The sequence below is a fragment of the Micropterus salmoides genome, unplaced genomic scaffold, assembly GCF_014851395.1.
Source record: "Micropterus salmoides isolate LMB-PRFRI ecotype aquatic unplaced genomic scaffold, ASM1485139v1 Ms_hic_scaffold_21, whole genome shotgun sequence".
Lineage (NCBI taxonomy): Eukaryota > Metazoa > Chordata > Actinopteri > Centrarchiformes > Centrarchidae > Micropterus > Micropterus salmoides.
Window position 1 is genome coordinate 24405937 of NW_024041262.1, and position 18423 is coordinate 24424359.

The 18423-nt window shown below is 41.7% G+C and overlaps 1 protein-coding gene across 5 annotated transcripts; it reads left to right on the plus strand.

Moving 5' to 3' along the window:
* Nucleotides 1–470: 470 nt before the first annotated feature.
* LOC119916460 lies at nt 471–17218 on the plus strand. 5 transcript variants are annotated; one of them, XM_038736487.1, is made up of 11 exons: nt 472–812; nt 1570–1671; nt 3045–3146; nt 3242–3587; nt 3703–3985; nt 4113–4346; nt 5720–5811; nt 10546–10733; nt 10833–10997; nt 11087–11226; nt 15343–17218. In XM_038736487.1, exons 1-11 carry the CDS (start codon nt 619–621, stop codon nt 16746–16748), a joined length of 3252 nt encoding a protein of 1083 aa, XP_038592415.1. In that variant the 5' UTR covers nt 472–618; the 3' UTR covers nt 16749–17218. The 5 variants fall into 5 exon arrangements, with proteins under 5 accessions (XP_038592419.1, XP_038592415.1, XP_038592416.1 ...); XM_038736488.1 differs by having other exon boundaries at nt 4116–4346; XM_038736489.1 differs by having other exon boundaries at nt 4173–4346.
* The last annotated feature ends 1205 nt before the right edge of the window (nt 17219–18423 follow it).

Consider the following 18423-nt stretch of genomic DNA (forward strand, 5'->3'; position numbering starts at 1 on the left):
TACTGTTACATGTTTTAAAAGTAATTAGAAGAAAAAGCTTTTACTTTTTTGTACAGTTAGTTTTATTATTGGGAAAATTTCACATTCACAAGAAGAAATAGGCTTCAAACCACATTATGGAATGTTTTGCGAAGAACTGGGTTAATGTAGCACCCAGCTAAAGACGACTAATTAAGAATAAGGCAATTAAGATGTGCTTCATACTTTTTTTGAACCGATGATACAGTATTTTGAATTTGCGTCACTCTGTTCATGTCTTTTTTTTTTTTCTTTAATTTGACCCTTGATGTGCACAGTTTTGTGTAAATACTGTGTTTTCTAAAATAAATAAAATAAAATATAAAATAAAGACAAACAAACTGAGAAATGGGAAATGACCTGCAGTCGATGTGTTCCGCCTCTTTTGCGCTCCACACGGACTGTTTACCTGCATGCAACCAAAGCCCGCTGCAACGTGATTGGTCAATACTCCCCGGACTACAGGCGGAAACCGGAACCTTCCTCTCCTGCAGACCCTGCATCCATGTGCAGATGGTAGAAAACAGACGGAGGAGAAGAAAGAAGATGAGATGAGTTTGAAGTGTTTGCTGGCTAACCGAGAAGCCAACATTTTGACAAATGGAGGATCGTACGTGTTATTTAGCAGAAGAAAAAGCGACGGAGCGAAAAGAGGAAGAAGTGAAACTAAATGTGGACAGACGACGGCAGAAAACAATGATCAACATCGGTGCGGCCTTCCCCAAATGGAAATCTCTGATGAGGGACAAATGTTTTCAGAGTGACGCCGAAGTTGCCTGTTTTCTGCTGCACAGGTAATTTAGCCCGATCTAAACGCACCGCGGTGAAGTTAGTTTTAAGTTGGATATTCTCCCAGGATCCAGTGACGGTTGTATAAGTGCGGTTAGCTCACCTCTGACGGCTCGCTTTAAACCAACGGGCATTAGCTTAGGGACCATCAATAAATTCAAATTGTGAAAACAGTGTTATGGGAAAATCATTATTTATTTCAATAGATTTCAAGTCATGTGACGCAGAGACTCCAAACCAATGCCGAATTGTAGTACTGCACTAGCCAAATGTGAGACACACGCCTCATATTTGAGTGCTTATCAAAGGTCAAACATGTTGTTTACTTGCTCTGTTTGTTTACAAAAAGGAGCGATGTTGTTGTTTGTCATTGCTTTTTCTGCACATGGGTGGAATCTGATGATGCACAGGGTCAGAGCCATTGGCAAAGGTTGCATTGTGAGCACACAGCCTCCATTAATGGATATAAGTAGTGCTTTGTGTTCAGATTATATTCTAAGAGATAAAGAAACTGTTCATCCAAGTGAACAAAATTAAATTTATGTTACAGACACTTTTATATATTTCCCAGTTTGTTCACTATCCTTGCCTGAGATTCATGCTTGTATTTGACCTGATAGTTGCTATTCCTGATTTATTTTGGTGAGTTTGTCCAGGCGAGCCGACCCTCCCAGCACCTTAGGACGTAACAGAATGTATTACAGGGGTGTGCAGCTGTGTCATGTAGCACTTATTCTCTTGATGTTGCTGCTGTTTCTCCAGCTATGAGAGAGGTTCTGCAGCAACGACTCCCATGAAGGAAACACCTGTTCAACTCACAGCTGCAGCAGTGTCTAGCATCGGTGCTTCTGGAAGGATGAACAGGCAAGTCATTAATATAATATATACAGTATAGCTGCTGTATCTCCATATGTGGGATGTATCATGCTCTGGAGTCTCATTTATAAAACTGCGTAGAATACTCACTGAAAGTGTCCGTGCGCCCAAAAGCCAAAAAATATTCAGACTTATAAAACTGTGCGTATGCACATCTGTAAGCAAGTTCCCTTTATAAATCACAATGAACTTGAAATGTGGCGCATGTGTGGGAGCTCCATGTTGACCCTTCAAACACCCATAAATGACTATAAATGGTCAGTGAAACTCATTAATATTAATACGTTCTGACTGCAGGAAGAAAAGGAGGCGGATTCTGACAGAAAAGATAAAAAAAATGAAATTTAACCTTTTAAATTATGTTTTTTTTTTTTTGTTTATTCAGAAATGCTTTAAGCCTATAATAGTCAGAGGTAATATTTCGATTTATTTTACACGATAGTAGGCCTATTCTTTTCAAACCGTTTCAACATTCTTCCATGTTAGTCACTGTTTCTCATTTCTCCAGTTTATGTGCGTATGCATGGTTCAGAGTTTACTTACAGGACCGCACATTCTCCCGTCAAGTTTGTATTTTATAAATCATAACCTCTGCTTGGGAGGTAGCGTACGCCCCTGGTTCTTCTTTTCAGAGATGAGCGTCTTAATGTCATTGCAGAATCCACAGAAATGGACCTTGAACAAAGGAAACAGTTCAACTGTCATAATGTCTTTGCACTACATGTACTATGTTTTGTATATATTTATAATTTATATATTTTAATGCTAAATTTTTTCTACAGCTTACATGACATGAGCATGGATGAGAAGCACAATGTTTTCAGTACCCCTTGAACAGTGTGTAATGGCGCTTTTCCATCACTGCTACCAGCTCAGCTCGATTCGACTGGCATTTGATCTGCCGTTACTGCTGGACTTGTCTGCTGTGTTGGCTGAAGTGGTCCGTGTTTGACTGTGTGTGTTCCTGCCAAACTCCGAAATCACACATTCAAATTTATCAGAAGTGGATTTAGTGATAAAATGGCGTACGAAAATTGTAAAATATAAGACACTGGTGCTCGTCTGGTGCGTGTAATGATGATGCAGTGAACAGTCACGATTCTACCTGACCAATCGGTGGTCTACAGTGTTTTAACGCCACCTGATACTTGGTATCGCCTCAGCTGGTTTGGAACCTCAGCGGAGGTGATACGAAAAAAAAGTACAACTCCCCAATGGTAAACCAAAAAAGTAGGGTCGAGCTGGGACAATACGGTGGAAAAGGGCCATAAGTAGTGCTTCATAATGACATAATAATTTATTACTATTTAGTGTTCTCTCTCTATAAGTTAATGTTTTCTGAATATGTCATCCTTTTACAGAATTGATTGGACAGATGAAGGCTCTTCTTACTTTCATGAAAAAGATGATGGAGATAAAGATGACAGCTCTGATGAAGAGGATCTTCCACCCATTTGTATACGGTGTGTTATCAGTCAGTCTTTACTCTGCTATTGTTCTGTGATGCCAGCTTTTATTCAAATCTTTACACATATGCCTTCATGTTGTGCCTCAACAGAATGGGTGGAGCATTAAAGAAAGCACCATCGATCGATCGACTTCCAGTTATTGGAACGGGCGAGGCAGCGCATGACCAGCCTGCACGTGAAGACCCTCCTGATGAGGCTTCTCCCTGTGATCAGGACCCTGTTTTCCCATCCCCACAGCAGGTCCTTTGTGAAGATGACATCGTTGGTGCCAGAGCTTCAATAGTATACGAGGACTGCTTGAGACAGCTGGCTACATTTCTGATCCTGCCTGTGAAAAAATGTACAGGCCGTTTAAAGACTGGTGTTGTGTGTGACTGTGTTGCCCCCTTTGAGATCAACATCACTTCCAAGGGCACAGCAACGAGTGTCGAATGGGTAAGTCCTGACAGTCGCAGCGTATCATAACTGTAAATTCCCATTAAAACACATTTGTAGTGAAAGCCAGTGCTGTACATGCCAAATGCAATCCTGCCTTTTCTTGGACTTTCAGATCTGTCCCAATGGACACAGCTTGTGGAGGTGGAATTCCCAGCCTGTAATGAAGTGTGGGACGCAAGCTGGAGATTTTCTCTTGTCCACCAACATTTTGTTGTCTGGCAACGACTATGCGAAGGTCGCCCTCTTGTTCAAGTTCATGAACATGGGGATGGTGAAGAAGAACACCTTCGTGTCCATTCAGGACGCTTACTGTGTGGACACAGTGAAGGCCTTCTGGGAAGAGAGGAGGACTGAGGCCCTCAGTGGCCTTCAGGGGAAAGATGTTGTGGTCCTAGGTGCGTAGCTGAAACTTTACCATAGTACAAATAGTGAAGACATTAGGCAGTGTGACTGTATGTAAGCAGCTAACTCTTATTTATTTTTTGGATTTTATATATATGTTTTTGTGTTTTTTTTTTTCAGCAGATGGCAGAAATGACTCTCCAGGCCATTGTGCACATTACTGCAGCTTCGCCACCATGGAGAATGACACCAAGGAGATCATTCATGTTGCCACCATCAACAAGCAGCAGACATCCTGCAACTCTGTCGTCGTGGAGAAGGAGGGTTTTATCGAGACTGTAGACAAGCTTACATCAGAGATAAAGCTAGTGGAGATCTGCACAGATGCTAATGCCCAGATCACAGCCCTTATGAGTAAGTACTCATCTGATATAATGTATGAATACATGTGGTGAAAATAGGGCTGCACGATTTAGAGAAAAGGTCATATTACGATTATTGTGGACAATATTGCGCAGGCATGCAAACTCCTTTCAGCGAAATTCGCTGTTTTGAAACCAAAATGTGTCACCTATGTGATTTGTGCGGATCCGATAAAATATTTTGGGGCAGGCTGTTGGTCGTCGGACAGTTATTTCTCCCTAGCATGAACTTTGCAACTTTATGCCTAACCACTCCTAATGGCTCATCCCTTTTTGAAATGGCTCATTTTGTCCTCACCACTTTTTGAAAGCATTTGTTAAAAATGTTGCTGAATAGCTTGCAACAAGCAATGTGAAATAACACATGAAAAAGCTTTAGGTTAATCTGCACTTATTTATTTATTTATTTAAACTAAGCTAAAAAACAAATCAAGCTACCGATTATAAAATTACCCCAAAATGTGCACAAACCAGACAGTAACTTTAAGAACTTCTTCACACAGTTTCTTTTTGGCCAAGTTTTCTGTTCTCTTATGTTTTTAGATTTTGAATTGTTCATGCCACCTGAATGTTGTGTTTCCTTTTTTACATAAATAAAAAAATTTCCATAAATTATTGCAGGAAAAAAAAATTGGAGCAGAAAATTTCACCAGAATGCAGACCCCCCTAACTCATATACTTTGGCATTAATTGTTTTTTATAAAGTAGTTTTAAAATATCATCTTGTCATGTTCTTGTGACACCAATATTGCATATCATCTCCTCTCATGAGCTCAGTGTATCCTCACACCCCTAATCTGAGCCCTTATGTCACCGCTTCTCAACACAGAGTGTCGCTCTTGCGTGTCGGTATCTTTCTCTTCTTGCAGGATTCAATTGCAAGTTATCTTTACAAACATGTAAGCTTAAACAGACCCCTCTGACACCGTCTCTGTGTGTTTATCTGCTTGCGTATCCTTCTCACCTTTTTTACCCCTGACCAGTTTGCACGCCTGATTCCGATTTGTGGTATAATGGTAACAAATTACCTACAAGTCTACTTACTTGAATATCATGGAAAATGCACAAAATACTGAAATTTTAAAATGTATATTTGTAAACTCAGATTAGAATCAGTTAAACTAGCATTAGAAGAGAAACAAATTCTACAATACTGCCCGGTGTGGATAATGAGAACACTGCAGTGCACACAGATACTTCAGTGTCAAACACACAGCACACTCTTTTGTTGTAAATGCACCCTTTTGCGGTTATGTAATCGCACAGGGTGACATCACATTGTAATTAGATTAATCGAGCTGCCCTAGTTGAGAAGATGATGGAAATATAAATAAATGTAAAATTAAATGCTTGTCCATTTCACAGACCCAGACGAAGGCAGAAACAAGGACCCTGGAATTCATCACAGTCAGGACATGTGGCGTAGTGCCAAGAACCTGGTCAAAAAAAGAGCTGCTGTAAGTTCAATAAGTGGCTCATGTTATTGTACATTTACATTTATTCATTTAGCTGCCACTTTTATCCAAAGCGACTTATTGCGACATATTGCTATATATGTCAGAGGTTGCACGCCTCTGGAGCAACTAAGGGTTAAGTGTCTTGCTCAGTGGTGGATGTGTCACAGTGGGGGATTGAACCTGGGTCTCTCACACCAAAGGCCTGTGTCTTATCCATTGAGCCATCGCCACCCCTTTCTACATTTTAACCAGGTTGCTGCACCCCCAAACCCCCTCTCTCTAGGTACGCTGTTATTTATGTATACAGTGGGTACGGAAAGTATTCAGACCCCTTTAATTTTTCACTCTTTGTTTCATTGCAGCCATTTTCCAAAAATCAAAAAAGTTCATTTTATTTCTCAGTAATGTACACTCAGCACCCCATCTTGACAGAAAAAAACAGAAATGTAGAAATTTTTGCAAATTTATTAAAAAAGAAAAACTGAAATATCACATGGTCATAAGTATTCAGACCCTTTGCTCAGTATTTAGTAGAAGCACCCTTTTGATCTAATACAGCCATGAGTCGTTTTGGGAAAGATGCAACAAGTTTTTCACATCTGGATTTGGGTATCCTCTGCCATTCCTCCTTGCAGATCCTCTCCAGTTCTGTCAGGTTGGATGGTAAACGTTGGTGGACAGCCATTTTCAGGTCTCTCCAGAGATGCTCAATTGGGTTTAAGTCAGGGCTCTGGCTGGGCCATTCAAGAACAGCCACGGAGTTGTTGTGAAGCCACTCCTTCGTTATTTTAGCGGTGCGCTTAGGGTCATTGTCTTGTTGGAAGGTAAACCTTCGGCCCAGTCTGAGGTCCAGAGCACTCTGGAAAAGGTTTTCGTCCAGGATATCCCTGTACTTGGCCACATTCATCTTTCCCTCGATTGCAACCAGTCGTCCTGTCCCTGCAGCTGAAAAACACCCCACAGCATGATGCTGCCACCACCATGCTTCACTGTTGAGACTGTATTGGACAGGTGATGAGCAGTGCCTGGTTTTCTCCACACATACCGCTTAGAATTAAGGCCAAAAAGTTTTATCTTGGTCTCATCAGACCAGAGGATCTTATTTATCACCATCTTGGAGTCCTTCAGGTGTTTTTTAGCAAACTCCATGCGGGCTTTCATGTGTCTTGCACTGAGGAGAGGCTTCCGTCGGGCCACTCTGCCATAAAGCCCCGACTGGTGGATTGCTGCAGTGATGGTTGGCTTACTACAACTTTCTCCCATCTCCCGACTGCATCTCTGGAGCTCAGCCACAGTGACCTTTGGGTTCTTCTTTACCTCTCTCACCAAGGCTCTTCTCCCCCGATAGCTCAGTTTGGCCGGACGGCCAGCTCTAGGAAGGGTTCTGGTCGTCCCAAACGTCTTCCATTTGAGGATTATGGAGGCCACTGTGCTCTTAGGAACCTTAAGTGCAGCAGAAATTTTTTTGTAACCTTGGCCAGATCTGTGCCTTGCCACAATTCTGTCTCTGAGCTCTTCAGGCAGTTCCTTTGACCTCATGATTCTCATTTGCTCTGACATGCACTGTGAGCTGTAAGGTCTTATATAGACAGGTGTGTGGCTTTCCTAATCAAGTCCAATCAGTATAATCAAACACAGCTGGACTCAAATGAAGGTGTAGAACCATCTCAAGGATGATCAGAAGAAATAGACAGCACCTGAGTTAAATATGAGTGTCACGGCAAAGGGTCTGAATACTTATGACCGTGTGATATTTCAGTTTTTCTTTTTTAATAAATTTGCAAAAATTTCTACATTTCTGTTTTTTTCCAGATGGGGTGCTGAGTGTACATTACTGAGAAATAAAATGAACTTTTTTGATTTTTGGAAAATGGCTGCAATGAAACAAAGAGTGAAAAATTTAAAGGGGTCTGAATACTTTCCGTACCCACTGTATATATATGTGTGTGTGTGTGTGTGTGTATATATATAAAAATAAAAAAAACCTTTGTGGGGTGGTATGTGTCATCCTCAAGCTCAGGTCCTCTACCAGAGGCCTGGGAGTTTGAGGGCTCTGCGCAGTATCTTAGCTGTTCCTAGGACTGCACTCTTCTGGACAGAGACCTCTGATGTTTTACCTGGAATCTGCTGTAGTCACTCTCCCAGTTTGGGAGTGCTCCGATTACCACTGGCACCACTGTTGCTCTTACTTTCCACATATTTTCTAGCTCCTCTTTCAGCCCTTGGTGTTTCTCAAGCTTCCCGTGTTCCTTCTTCTTGATGTTGCTGTCTCTTGGGATCGCCACATCTATCACTGCAGCCTTCTTCTGCTGTTTGTCGATCAACACGATGTCTGGTTGGTTAGCCATCACCAGTTTGTCAGTCTGGATCTTGAAGTCCCACAGGATCTTAGCTCATTCTCTACTACCTTAGGAGGTGTCTTCCATTTTGACCTTGGGACTTCCAGCCCATACTCATGGCAGATGTTCCTGTACACTATGACAGCTGACTGGTTATGGCGTTCCATGTACGCACTTCCTGCCTGTACCTGTGCTGTACTGTCTCAGGGGCATCCTTGCACAGTCTGCACCTGGGGTCCTGCCTGGTGTGGTAGACCCCAGCCTCTATTGATCTTGTACTGAGTGCCTGTTCTTGTGCCGCCATGGTGCTTCTGTGCTGTCCTTCAGTCCAGCCTTTTCCAGCCACTGGTAGGATTTCTTGATATTTGTCTGTGGTACATGCCGTGCAGCGGCTTGTCCCTCCATGAAGTTTCTTCGTCTTCCTTGTCCTCACCCTTGGGTTTCTGCTGCCTGAGGTATTCACTAAGGGTACATCTTCCTGATGTACTCCTGGATCTTCATCATTTCATCCTGGACAGTGGTCTTGACACTCACTAGCCCTCGGCCTCCCTCGCTACGCTTAGTGTACAGTCTCAGGGTGCTGGATTTGGGGTGAAACCCTCCATGCATTGTGAGGAGCATTGTCTTTATGTCAGTGGCCTCTATCTCCTGCTTTGGCCAGTTTATTATACCAGCGGGGTATCTGATGACTGGCAGGGCGTATGTGTTGATGGCTCGGATCTTGTTTTTCCCATTCAGCTGACTTTTCACGACCTCCTTCACTCTCTGTTGGTATTTGGCTGTAGCGGACTTCCTTGCTGCTTCCTCATGGTTTCCGTTAGCCTGCGGCATCCCAAAGTATTTGTAGCTGTCCTGAACATCTGCATTGTGGCCTTCTGGTAGTTCAACCCCCTTGGTTCTGATCATTTTCCCTCTTTTTGATACCATGTGACCACACTTGTCCAGTCCAAACGACTACCAGGATCTACAGCAGTGACATTGGAATGTCGTTGCTGTAGACACCTGGTGGTGTCTCGCTCATTTCTGGCATACAGCTTGATGTCATCCATGTAGAGGAGGTGACTGATTGTTCCACTTTGGAACTGGTATCCGTTACCAGTCTTTGTGATGATCTGGCTAAGGGGGTGCCAGGCCTATGCAGAAGAGCACTGGGGATAGTGCATCACCTTGGTATTTTCTGCGCTTGATAGTGACTTGTGCAATTGGCTTAGAGTTGGCTTCCAGACTTGTTTTCCACAACCCATTGAGTTCTTGATGAAGGCTATTGGTGTCTTGTTGATCTTGTAAATTTCCAAGCATTCCAGTATCCATGTATGTGGCATTGAGTCGTAGGCTTTCTTGTAGTAGTTGCCTGGTCTTGCAGTCTCGAGTGACTGCTCTATCAACCAGTAGCTGGTGCTTGGCACCCCTGGTATTACCGCCCTTTCCCTTCTGGGCCCTGTCCATGTATTGAGCCATGTGCCTACTCATCTTAGCCGCTACGATGCCTGACAGGAGCTTCCATGTTGTGCAGAGGCAGGTAATTGGCCGGTAGTTGGATGGGATTGTTGACTTCTGGGGATCCTTCATGATCAGGACTGTCAGTCCTTGGGTTACCCATTCTGGTTGGGTCCCGTTTGCGGATGTTAGAACACTGAGCTAGGAGTTGTTTTTTTTGTCAGTGTTGATGATGGGTTTCGAAGCATCCATATATCCCACAGTCTCTGCATTAACCCCTCTCACCAGAATTGCTAGTATAGTAGCATCAGATCCATATTTTCTGCTCTAGTCCATGAATGTCTTGTTCCAGTAGCCCATTTGTCATCAGGTTGCCCTGGTGGTAGGCAAGTAGCATTAAGGACCTTGCCTAAGGGTCCACCTGGATACCCCGCCCTGACTGTTTTCTCACATAAAGAGGATCCATATGAGGATTTGCAAGTACAGTGCAGGTGGCTCAGCCTGAGAGAGAGGGAGAGGGAGGGGAGAGGGAGAGAGTTGTGGGACTAGCCATTTCCTTTGAGCTAACTATTAATAATAACATTTTTAATTTTAAATTAAATTGACAAAGGAAAGTTTTCAAATCAGGTTTTTTTTTGGTTTTGTTTTTTTGTGAAAAAATCCACAAAACAATAATTGTTGTAATTATTACACTATTAGCCTACACCACCAGTACATTTTTCCTGTTGCACTCAGTGTTTGTAGATAATTGTTTGTGTGGTATTGTCGAAGCAGGTTGTTTTTGTCTATTTTTGTGATCTAGATAAAGATCAGATCACATTTTATTACCAATTTATACGTAAAGCCAGGTAATAAATGGCTTACATACTTTTTCTTGCAATTGTATATTTTTCATCTTCGTCTGTTTTTTCATTTCCATATGATGGATCATTTAATAGTGCTGTTCTGTTTTTCAAAGGCACTGTGGCTTGGCATCACTCAACATGTTTGTGACACTTCCACCTGGACTAATGGAAGGTGTCAACATGGGTACCTGAAAGAAAGAAAGGCGTGGATCCAGAAAGACTCCAGGTGCCACAAAGCTTTAGTGGACATTGTTCTCAGTAAGCGTTGGCTGAAGGATGTGCATAAATACCTGCGCTTCAGGTAAAGTGTATACATGTTTCACACAGATGTACATTATGACTATTTGTGGGTTTTTTTTGTTAAATTATATAAATGTTTTATTTGTTTTTTTTAAATCAGATCAACTGCAGACCTAGAGGCATTTCAGAATCATGTATTGATGTATGTCAGCAAGCGCTTCACCTTCAGTCCCCCAGTTTATGAGGCAAAAGTTCTGCTTGCTGCTCTGGACTATAACTTCCACCGAAACCGACCAACAATGAAAACAGCAGAAGGCAAAGAGATGTACGTTTTACACGTTTTTTTACATTTGCTTTCAAGGTTATTGTTAAAATGACTTAACTGATATTGAATGGAAATTTATGTAATTTTAGTTTCAGAAGGCTTTACAAAAAAAACAGCAGAAGATACAACTTATATGCCCTGAAATCTGAAAAAATCATCTCCGAGCTGCAAGCAAGGATTCTAAAGAGGAGAATCACAAGTGGAGAGGGGATGCCTAGAAGGAAGACAGGTATGACTTTGTTGTCACATTTTTGTAAATATTTGATTATATCTTTTCATGTGATGACACTGAAGAAATGACACTTTGCTACAATGTAAAGTAGTGAGTGTGCAGCTTGTATAACAGTGTAAATTTGCTTTCCCCTCAAAATAACACATCACACAGCCGTTAATGTCTAAACCACTGGCAACAAAAGTGAGTACATCCCCAAGTGAAAATGTCATATTGGCCATTTTCCTTCCCCGGTGTCATGTGACTCAGGTGTGGTAAATTTGGTGTTACTGCTCTCACACTTCCTCATACTGGTTACTGGAAGTTTAACATGGCGCCTCATGGTAAAGAACTGAAAAAAGAATGGTTGCTCTACATCAAGATGGCCCCTGAAACTGAGCAGGGACGACCGCTGCCTCACTAAAGAAGCTGATGGTAAAGGTGATGGACTGACCAACCATGTCTCCAGACCTAAGCCCTATTGAGCATCTGTGGAGCATCCTCAAACGGAAAGTGGAGGAGCGCAAGGTCTCTAACATCCAACAGCTCCGTGATGTCGTCATGGAGGAGTAGAAGATGAATCAATCTTTATTTATATAGCACTTTTCATACAAATACATGTAACATAAAGAGCTTCACACTACAGACTCATTTAAAAACAATAGGTTAAAAACTACAGTAATGTAATAGTACCACCCCATATAATGCCCATAAGCCCAACCCTGCAACCACAAATAAGAACCTGGAAAAATCAGAAGATCAAGCCCAAACATCAATCCACCCCCGAAACACTAAAGCCCCAGGACCCCTGAACAAAAAGCACTAGAAAAGTAGCCCATCAACAATAAATTTATAATAAATAAATAACGTTTAAACTAAATCAAATAATTACAGCTCATTTAAAAGCTTGGTTAAATAGGTATGTCTTTAGTTTGCCTTTAAACAGGTCAAAAGACGTGCAGCAGCTTTTTGAAGCAGATGCAGTTTAGAGATTTTTATTTTTAGGAAGACCAGAAAGCAGAGCGTTAAAGTAATCAATCCTGGATTGTCTCTGTATTTGCTTGAGAGAGAAAGGGTCGTACTCTAGCAATGTTCTTGAGATGATAAAAAGCAGTCTTAGAAATATTTCTAATATGACTCAAAACTGAGATCTCAGTCAAAGATAAGTCCCAGTTTTTTTCACCTTATCTCAGGCATTTAGTGCCAGCATTCGCAGTTTAATTTTGAGTTTCTCTGTCTGAGATTCCGAACCAATGACCAATACTTCTGTTTTGTTCTAATTGAGCTGCAGAAAATGTTCTGCCATCTATGACTGTATGTTTGGAAAACAGTTAAAAAGGGCATCTACCGGTCCTGGGTAATCAGGGACACGGCAATGTAGAGCTGGGTGTCATCGGCATAACTGTGAAACTTCTGATGACGTCTGCAAGCGGCAGCATGTACAGATTAAAAAGGGTAGGGCCTAAAATTAAGCCCTGTGGATGATCAGAACCAATTAAAAACAGTACCTGAGAGGCCAATCAGATTGTGCAGTGTGTTTAAAATAATTGAGTGATCTACTGTATCAAAAGCTGCACTTGGATCAAGTAGCATTAATATTGATGGTTTCTTCATATCCTAGTAATTCTTACTAATGCTGTCTCAGTACTGTGATTAGTTCGAAAAACAGACTGGTATTTATCATAAATATTGTGGGAGTTAATAAAATTACTCAGTTGATTAAAAAAAACTTTCTCTAAAATTTTACTTTTGGAATGGCAGATTGGATTACGGTCTGTAGTTATTGAGTACTGTAGCATCTAAATTCTTCTTCTTCAGAAAGGGCTTCAACATAACAGTTTTAAAGGCAGTAGGGAAAACGCCCATCTGTAGGGAATGGTTCACGATGGTCAGTAGATATTCACTAAAAAGCCATAATGCGTCCGATTAACTAACATCCCGAATAAAGAGTACTAAATTACCTGTGCATTCTAAAAAATTGCACGTGCAAATTTAATACCTGTTATGGGTGATTTACTCAGAATTATTGCGTAGATGACAACACAATGGAGGTGGGAGTATTTAAATGAGGGTTTTGTTAAGTAATATATGAACGGATAAACTGGACTCGAAGGACAAGAAACTTCTATACATCTTATTGGTAGCAAGTAAAAAGGCTCTAACGAGGAGATGGCTCAAACTAGAACCACCAACAACTGAGGACTGGATAAACATTGTGCAAGAGATCTACACAATGGAGAAGCTGTCCTTTTCACTCAAAGTGCAGAGGGACACTTTCTGTAGGATATGGTCCAAGTGGACGGAATATGTTATGCCTGTTAGATCAGATTTTTTGTAAACACTGCTGCTTCTTAATAATTGTGCACAGATTGAAAGTTTAAATGAATAACATAAATAATATTGAAGTAATTTGGTTACCCCGCCACCCACACCTGAGTTCTGATGTTCCTGTAATAAAGTTAAAAATGGTAAAGCAACGTGATGTACTTCATATGTCAACATGATTTCTCAATAAAAGTTAAAGTTAAATGAGGGTTTTACCTGTTTTAATGGTTTCCGCCATGGAGAGTCAGGAGGGAAAGCAGCCACTGAGTAAAACCCTTTGTTTGTTTCGTTCAGTGCATCCCGATTATGTGGAAATCGTATGTACCTGCCCAACCTGCCTGAGATTGCACCAAGTACTTGGGACAAAACGCCTGAAAAAACTGCTTTGGGAAACGGCAGCAGAAACAGATACAGTGTGCTGGAATGACCCAGACGGCAGAAAATGCCAGCAGATCGTGCTTCATCCAGCCAGAGGGAACAATCACCGACCGTCCGCACTGTGCCTGGTCGCTCCGCGATTTCCTGTCCCTGTACGCCCCAACGGCCCATTCTTTCTTCGATACCTAGAATGGGTTGTGCTGCTATTACCACCGGCACGCTGTGAACAGTTGGTGATCGTTCCCTTTGGGTGAATGAATTTTACATGTGATCCATGCACTACTGCAGCTAGGGGTTCTCCGCAGCGCCACGCTACTTTCTAAATTCTTCCATCTCAAGGAGAAAAGAAGCCAGGTCGAAACAAAATTTGCTTTATTGGAATGAATGTTAATGCAACAAGCAACAATCAAACGTATTAAATATAGAGGCTGTTGCACTCAAGTGAAATAGCGTTTAGGCTTGGTAGATCACGTTGTGTGTAGTAAATAAATGTATTTGCATATGACGTCCCAAATTGCATATTCATAAAGGCAAAAGTACTAAATTAACAACAGGTGCTATCTTTCGCTTTTGAAAGATGTCATTCTGTGTGCACACTATTAGTGGATCAGCTAATTTGCTGGTGATATCAAGTTGGCACACGTTTTTTCTTACGCAAACCTTTAGTAAATCAGGCCCAATGTGTTTTTAAAAAGAGAAGAGGGGATAGGATCTAACCGGCAAGTTTTTGGTTTCAGTAGAGTAACAATTTTACAAAGCATGTCAGCGTCAACCAGGTCAAAACTATGCATATGTTTCCCCAGATGTAAATATAGGATCCACTTTATTAAAATGTACCCGCTGATGTAGTGATATATTTGATCTAATAGTGTCTGTTTTACTTCTGAAGTGGAGTGCAAAGTCTTCACATTTGGAGTTTGTTGACATGCTGTTAGATTTTGTTAAAACTGGGTTAATTAAACGATCAATTGTTGAGAAGAGGACTTTAGGGTTGTTTTGGTTGTCTGCAATGACTTTGGAGAAGTGTGGAAGAGGATTCCAGTGGCAACCTGTGAAGTTCTGGTGACCTCCAGCCCCAAGAGGGTTAAGGCAGTGCTGGAATATAATGGTGGCTACATAAAATATTGACACTTCAGGCCCAATTTGGACATTTTCACTTAGGGGTGTACTCAGTTTTGTTTCCAGCAGTTTAGAGATTAATACATTTATAGCTGTGTGATGTGTTATTTTGAGGGGACAGCAAATTTACACTGTTATACAAGTTGTACACTCACTACTTTACATTGTAGCAAAGTGTCATTTCTTCAGTGTTGTCATATGAAAAGATATAATCAAATGTTTACAAAAATGTGAGGGGTGTATTAACTGGTTTGATGCACTGTATTAGTTTCCTAGAAAATGGCTGCCAACAATTTTTGCTGTGTGTTTCAGTGTTGCCTGCAGATGTCCAGCAGCTGTTGGTGATTAAAGAAGAGGTTCCCTCTGAGTGGAGCCCCAGTCTGGACCAGGAGGACCCAGAACCCCTACACATAAAAGAAGAACAGGAGGAACTCTGGATCAGTCAGGAGGGAGAGCAGCTTAATGGGCTGGAGGAGGCTGATATCACCAGGTTCCCATTCACTGCTGTTACTGTGAAGAGTGAAGATGAGGAAGAGAAACCTCAGTCTCCACAGCTTCATCAAAGACAAACTGAGGACAACAGAGAGGCAGAGCCTTCAGCCAGCAGCTCAGCTACGCAGATAAAAACAGAAACTGATGGAGGATCAGAACCTGCTGGGAACCTTGATCCAGATAGTCATTTACAACCAGATACTGATGAAAAAGCTTCAGACACTGAAGTCAGTGAAAATGACTGGCAAGAACCTTTGTCAGATTCTGAAGCTGAAACTGAAGACAGTGACAATGGTTGGAAGGAGACCAGAGCACCTGAGTCAGGTGGAAATGCTCTGAAATATAAGGAAGCTCCTGTAAGTGATGCAGAATGTAATGTTGGGAAAGAATCCTTTAGCTGCCCTGAATGTGGTAAACAATATCACTATAAGGGGTCTCTTCAGAAACACATTATGTGTCATTTAGGAAAAAGGTCCTCCAACCGTGTGGATAATAAGAAATGTTTCAGAGTGAAGGAAAATGTAGATTCACAGATGAGAGGCCCCACAGGAGAGAAAAAATTTGGCTGTGATGTTTGTGGTAAGAAATTTAAAGAACAGGGGAATCTTAAGACACACATGAGATGCCACACTGGAGAGAAGCCATTTGGCTGTGATCTTTGTGGTAAACGCTTTAACCAGCACATACAACTTAAGAAACACACAAGAGTGCACACAGGAGAGAAACCATTTGGCTGTGATCTTTGTGGGAAGAAATTTTCCGTACAGGTAAATCTTAAGACACACATGAGACTCCACACAGGAGAGAAACCATTTGGCTGTGATGTTTGTAGTAAAAGATTTAACCAGCAGACACATCTTAAGGAACACATGAGAGTTCATTCAGGAGAGAAACCATGTGGCTGTGATGTTTGTGGTAAGAAATTTAGAGAACAGTGGAATCTTAAGACACACATGAGAGTCCACACAGGGGAGAAACCATTTGGTTGTGATGTTTGTGGTAAAAGATTTAACCAGCAGATACAGCTTAAGCGACACATTAGAGTTCATTCAGGAGAGAGACCATTTGGCTGTGATATTTGTGGTAAGAAATTTACAGTACAGGTAAATCTTAAGACACACATGAGACTCCACACAGGAGAGAAACCATTTGGCTGTGACGTGTGTGGTAAAAGATTTAACCAGCTGATACATCTTAAGACACACGTGATAGTCCACACAGGATAGAAATTATTTACCAAGCCCATTGGTAAGAACCACAGCATTTGTGCAGCAGCAGTGTTTTGTTGTATTTTGTTTTTGTCTTTCTCTTGTATTTATTTTAAAATATGTATAAAGAAGTATTGTGGTTAAAATGCTGCCTACTGAAGCTATCTACGTTTAGAAGTTCAAAGAAAGTTTTCTATGGAGTTAATTTTGTTTCATTATTATTTGTATTACAGATGAGTGTTCCGTGTGCAAGTGTGTAATCTGTAAAAATGAAACACTTTCCACAAAATTAAGATTTGTAAACTCAAAAAAATATTTAGCAAATAGAAAACAGATCTGCAAATACACAAACTCCACAAATAAAAGATATCTATATTTTTTATATATATACAAAATTTACAAATAAACATAATTTGTGATCCTAACGTTTACAACTTTCAAATAGGCATTTGAGAGTCCAGTTTTAAATGATAAATTATTTAAAAAAGCATTTGCAATTTGTTGATCTGAGTTCTACACAAGTTTTGAAACAAATTTCCGCTGGTAGAGTGAAAATAGACTCGTTTCACTTGGACTCATTCGAAGAACATGGGATGTCGCCTTCTGATGACATCATTTGCTAGCTTGTTGCTGTCTCTAAGGTCAGCTGCTCTGTATAAACAACATGAATGCAGAGCGAAATTCAACTGTGGTGTTCTGTCGGGAGAGGCAGTGATTTAAACCAGCGGTGAGTAATAGTATGAATTATACATGTCATTTGTTAAGCTTTGAGGAGAGGGAAAGTCCGCTAGCCACAAGGCTAATTGAAGTAGTGTGAAATGCCATAGGCTTTAGCTAATAATGGTGTAAAGCTAAAAACAAACCCTTGACTATTGAGCTGAATGTTAAATGTTCATGTCATGAGCCATGATTAACGCTGCAGGTGTGCTTATTTTTAAAATTACATAAATATATTTTTGTTCAATCAGATCAGCTAGATGAATTCCAGAATCAAAGTAAGTACACCCCTCACGTTTTCGATCAAAAAGCAGGAGGCCTGTGACGAGAATGAACAACAATGAAGGCAAGGCCTCTCCTGAGGTCGAGCGGGAGGCCGGCGATGAAGGCAAAGACCTTCAGGGGGTAGAGCAGGACTGAAAGCCAGCAGGGAACCAGTAGAACGGAACCAGAGGCGACTGGACAGACAACTGCGCAGCTGGGCTTGCTACCGGCAACTGGACAGTAGAACTGGAGGCTGATGACTGTACAACTGGACTGAGAGCCACCAACAGTGCAGCAAGGCTGGAGACAGGCGTTTGGGTATGACTGGAGGTCAAGAGCTGGACTGTTAACTGGTGACGGTGCTGTTGGGCTAGAAGCCAGTTGAGCCAGGGGAACTGGAGACAGCAGTGACTCTAGAGCTGGGGTCTGCTGTAGCCCAGGGGAAACCAGAGCTAGCTGCTTTTCAGAGTCCAAGGGTAGGAGCAGTTAAGCAACAGCAGTTATAGTCAGGGAGTTTCTGAGGCAGGAAGCTCAGGGGTGTCAGGGGTCTGTTGTGGCTCAGCAAGGTCTGGAGGCTGCTGTTGCCTGGTAGAGACAGGGACTTGCTGCGGCTTGACAGCATGATGTGGGGACAGCAGCAGCTGAACAGCTTAGCAGGAGCCAGTCGGGCCACTGACAGAGAATCAGGAGCAGGTGCCGGTTGGACCACTGA

Coding starts and splice junctions, on each gene's coding strand:
- LOC119916460 (XM_038736487.1), top strand. CDS start 619: ATGGAGGATCGTACGTGTTATTTAGCAGAAGAAAAAGCGACGGAGCGA. Junction 3,588..3,702: donor CAGCAACGAGTGTCGAATGG/GTAAGTCCTGAC, acceptor TTGGACTTTCAG/ATCTGTCCCAATGGACACAG. Junction 3,986..4,112: donor GAAAGATGTTGTGGTCCTAG/GTGCGTAGCTGA, acceptor TTTTTTTTTCAG/CAGATGGCAGAAATGACTCT.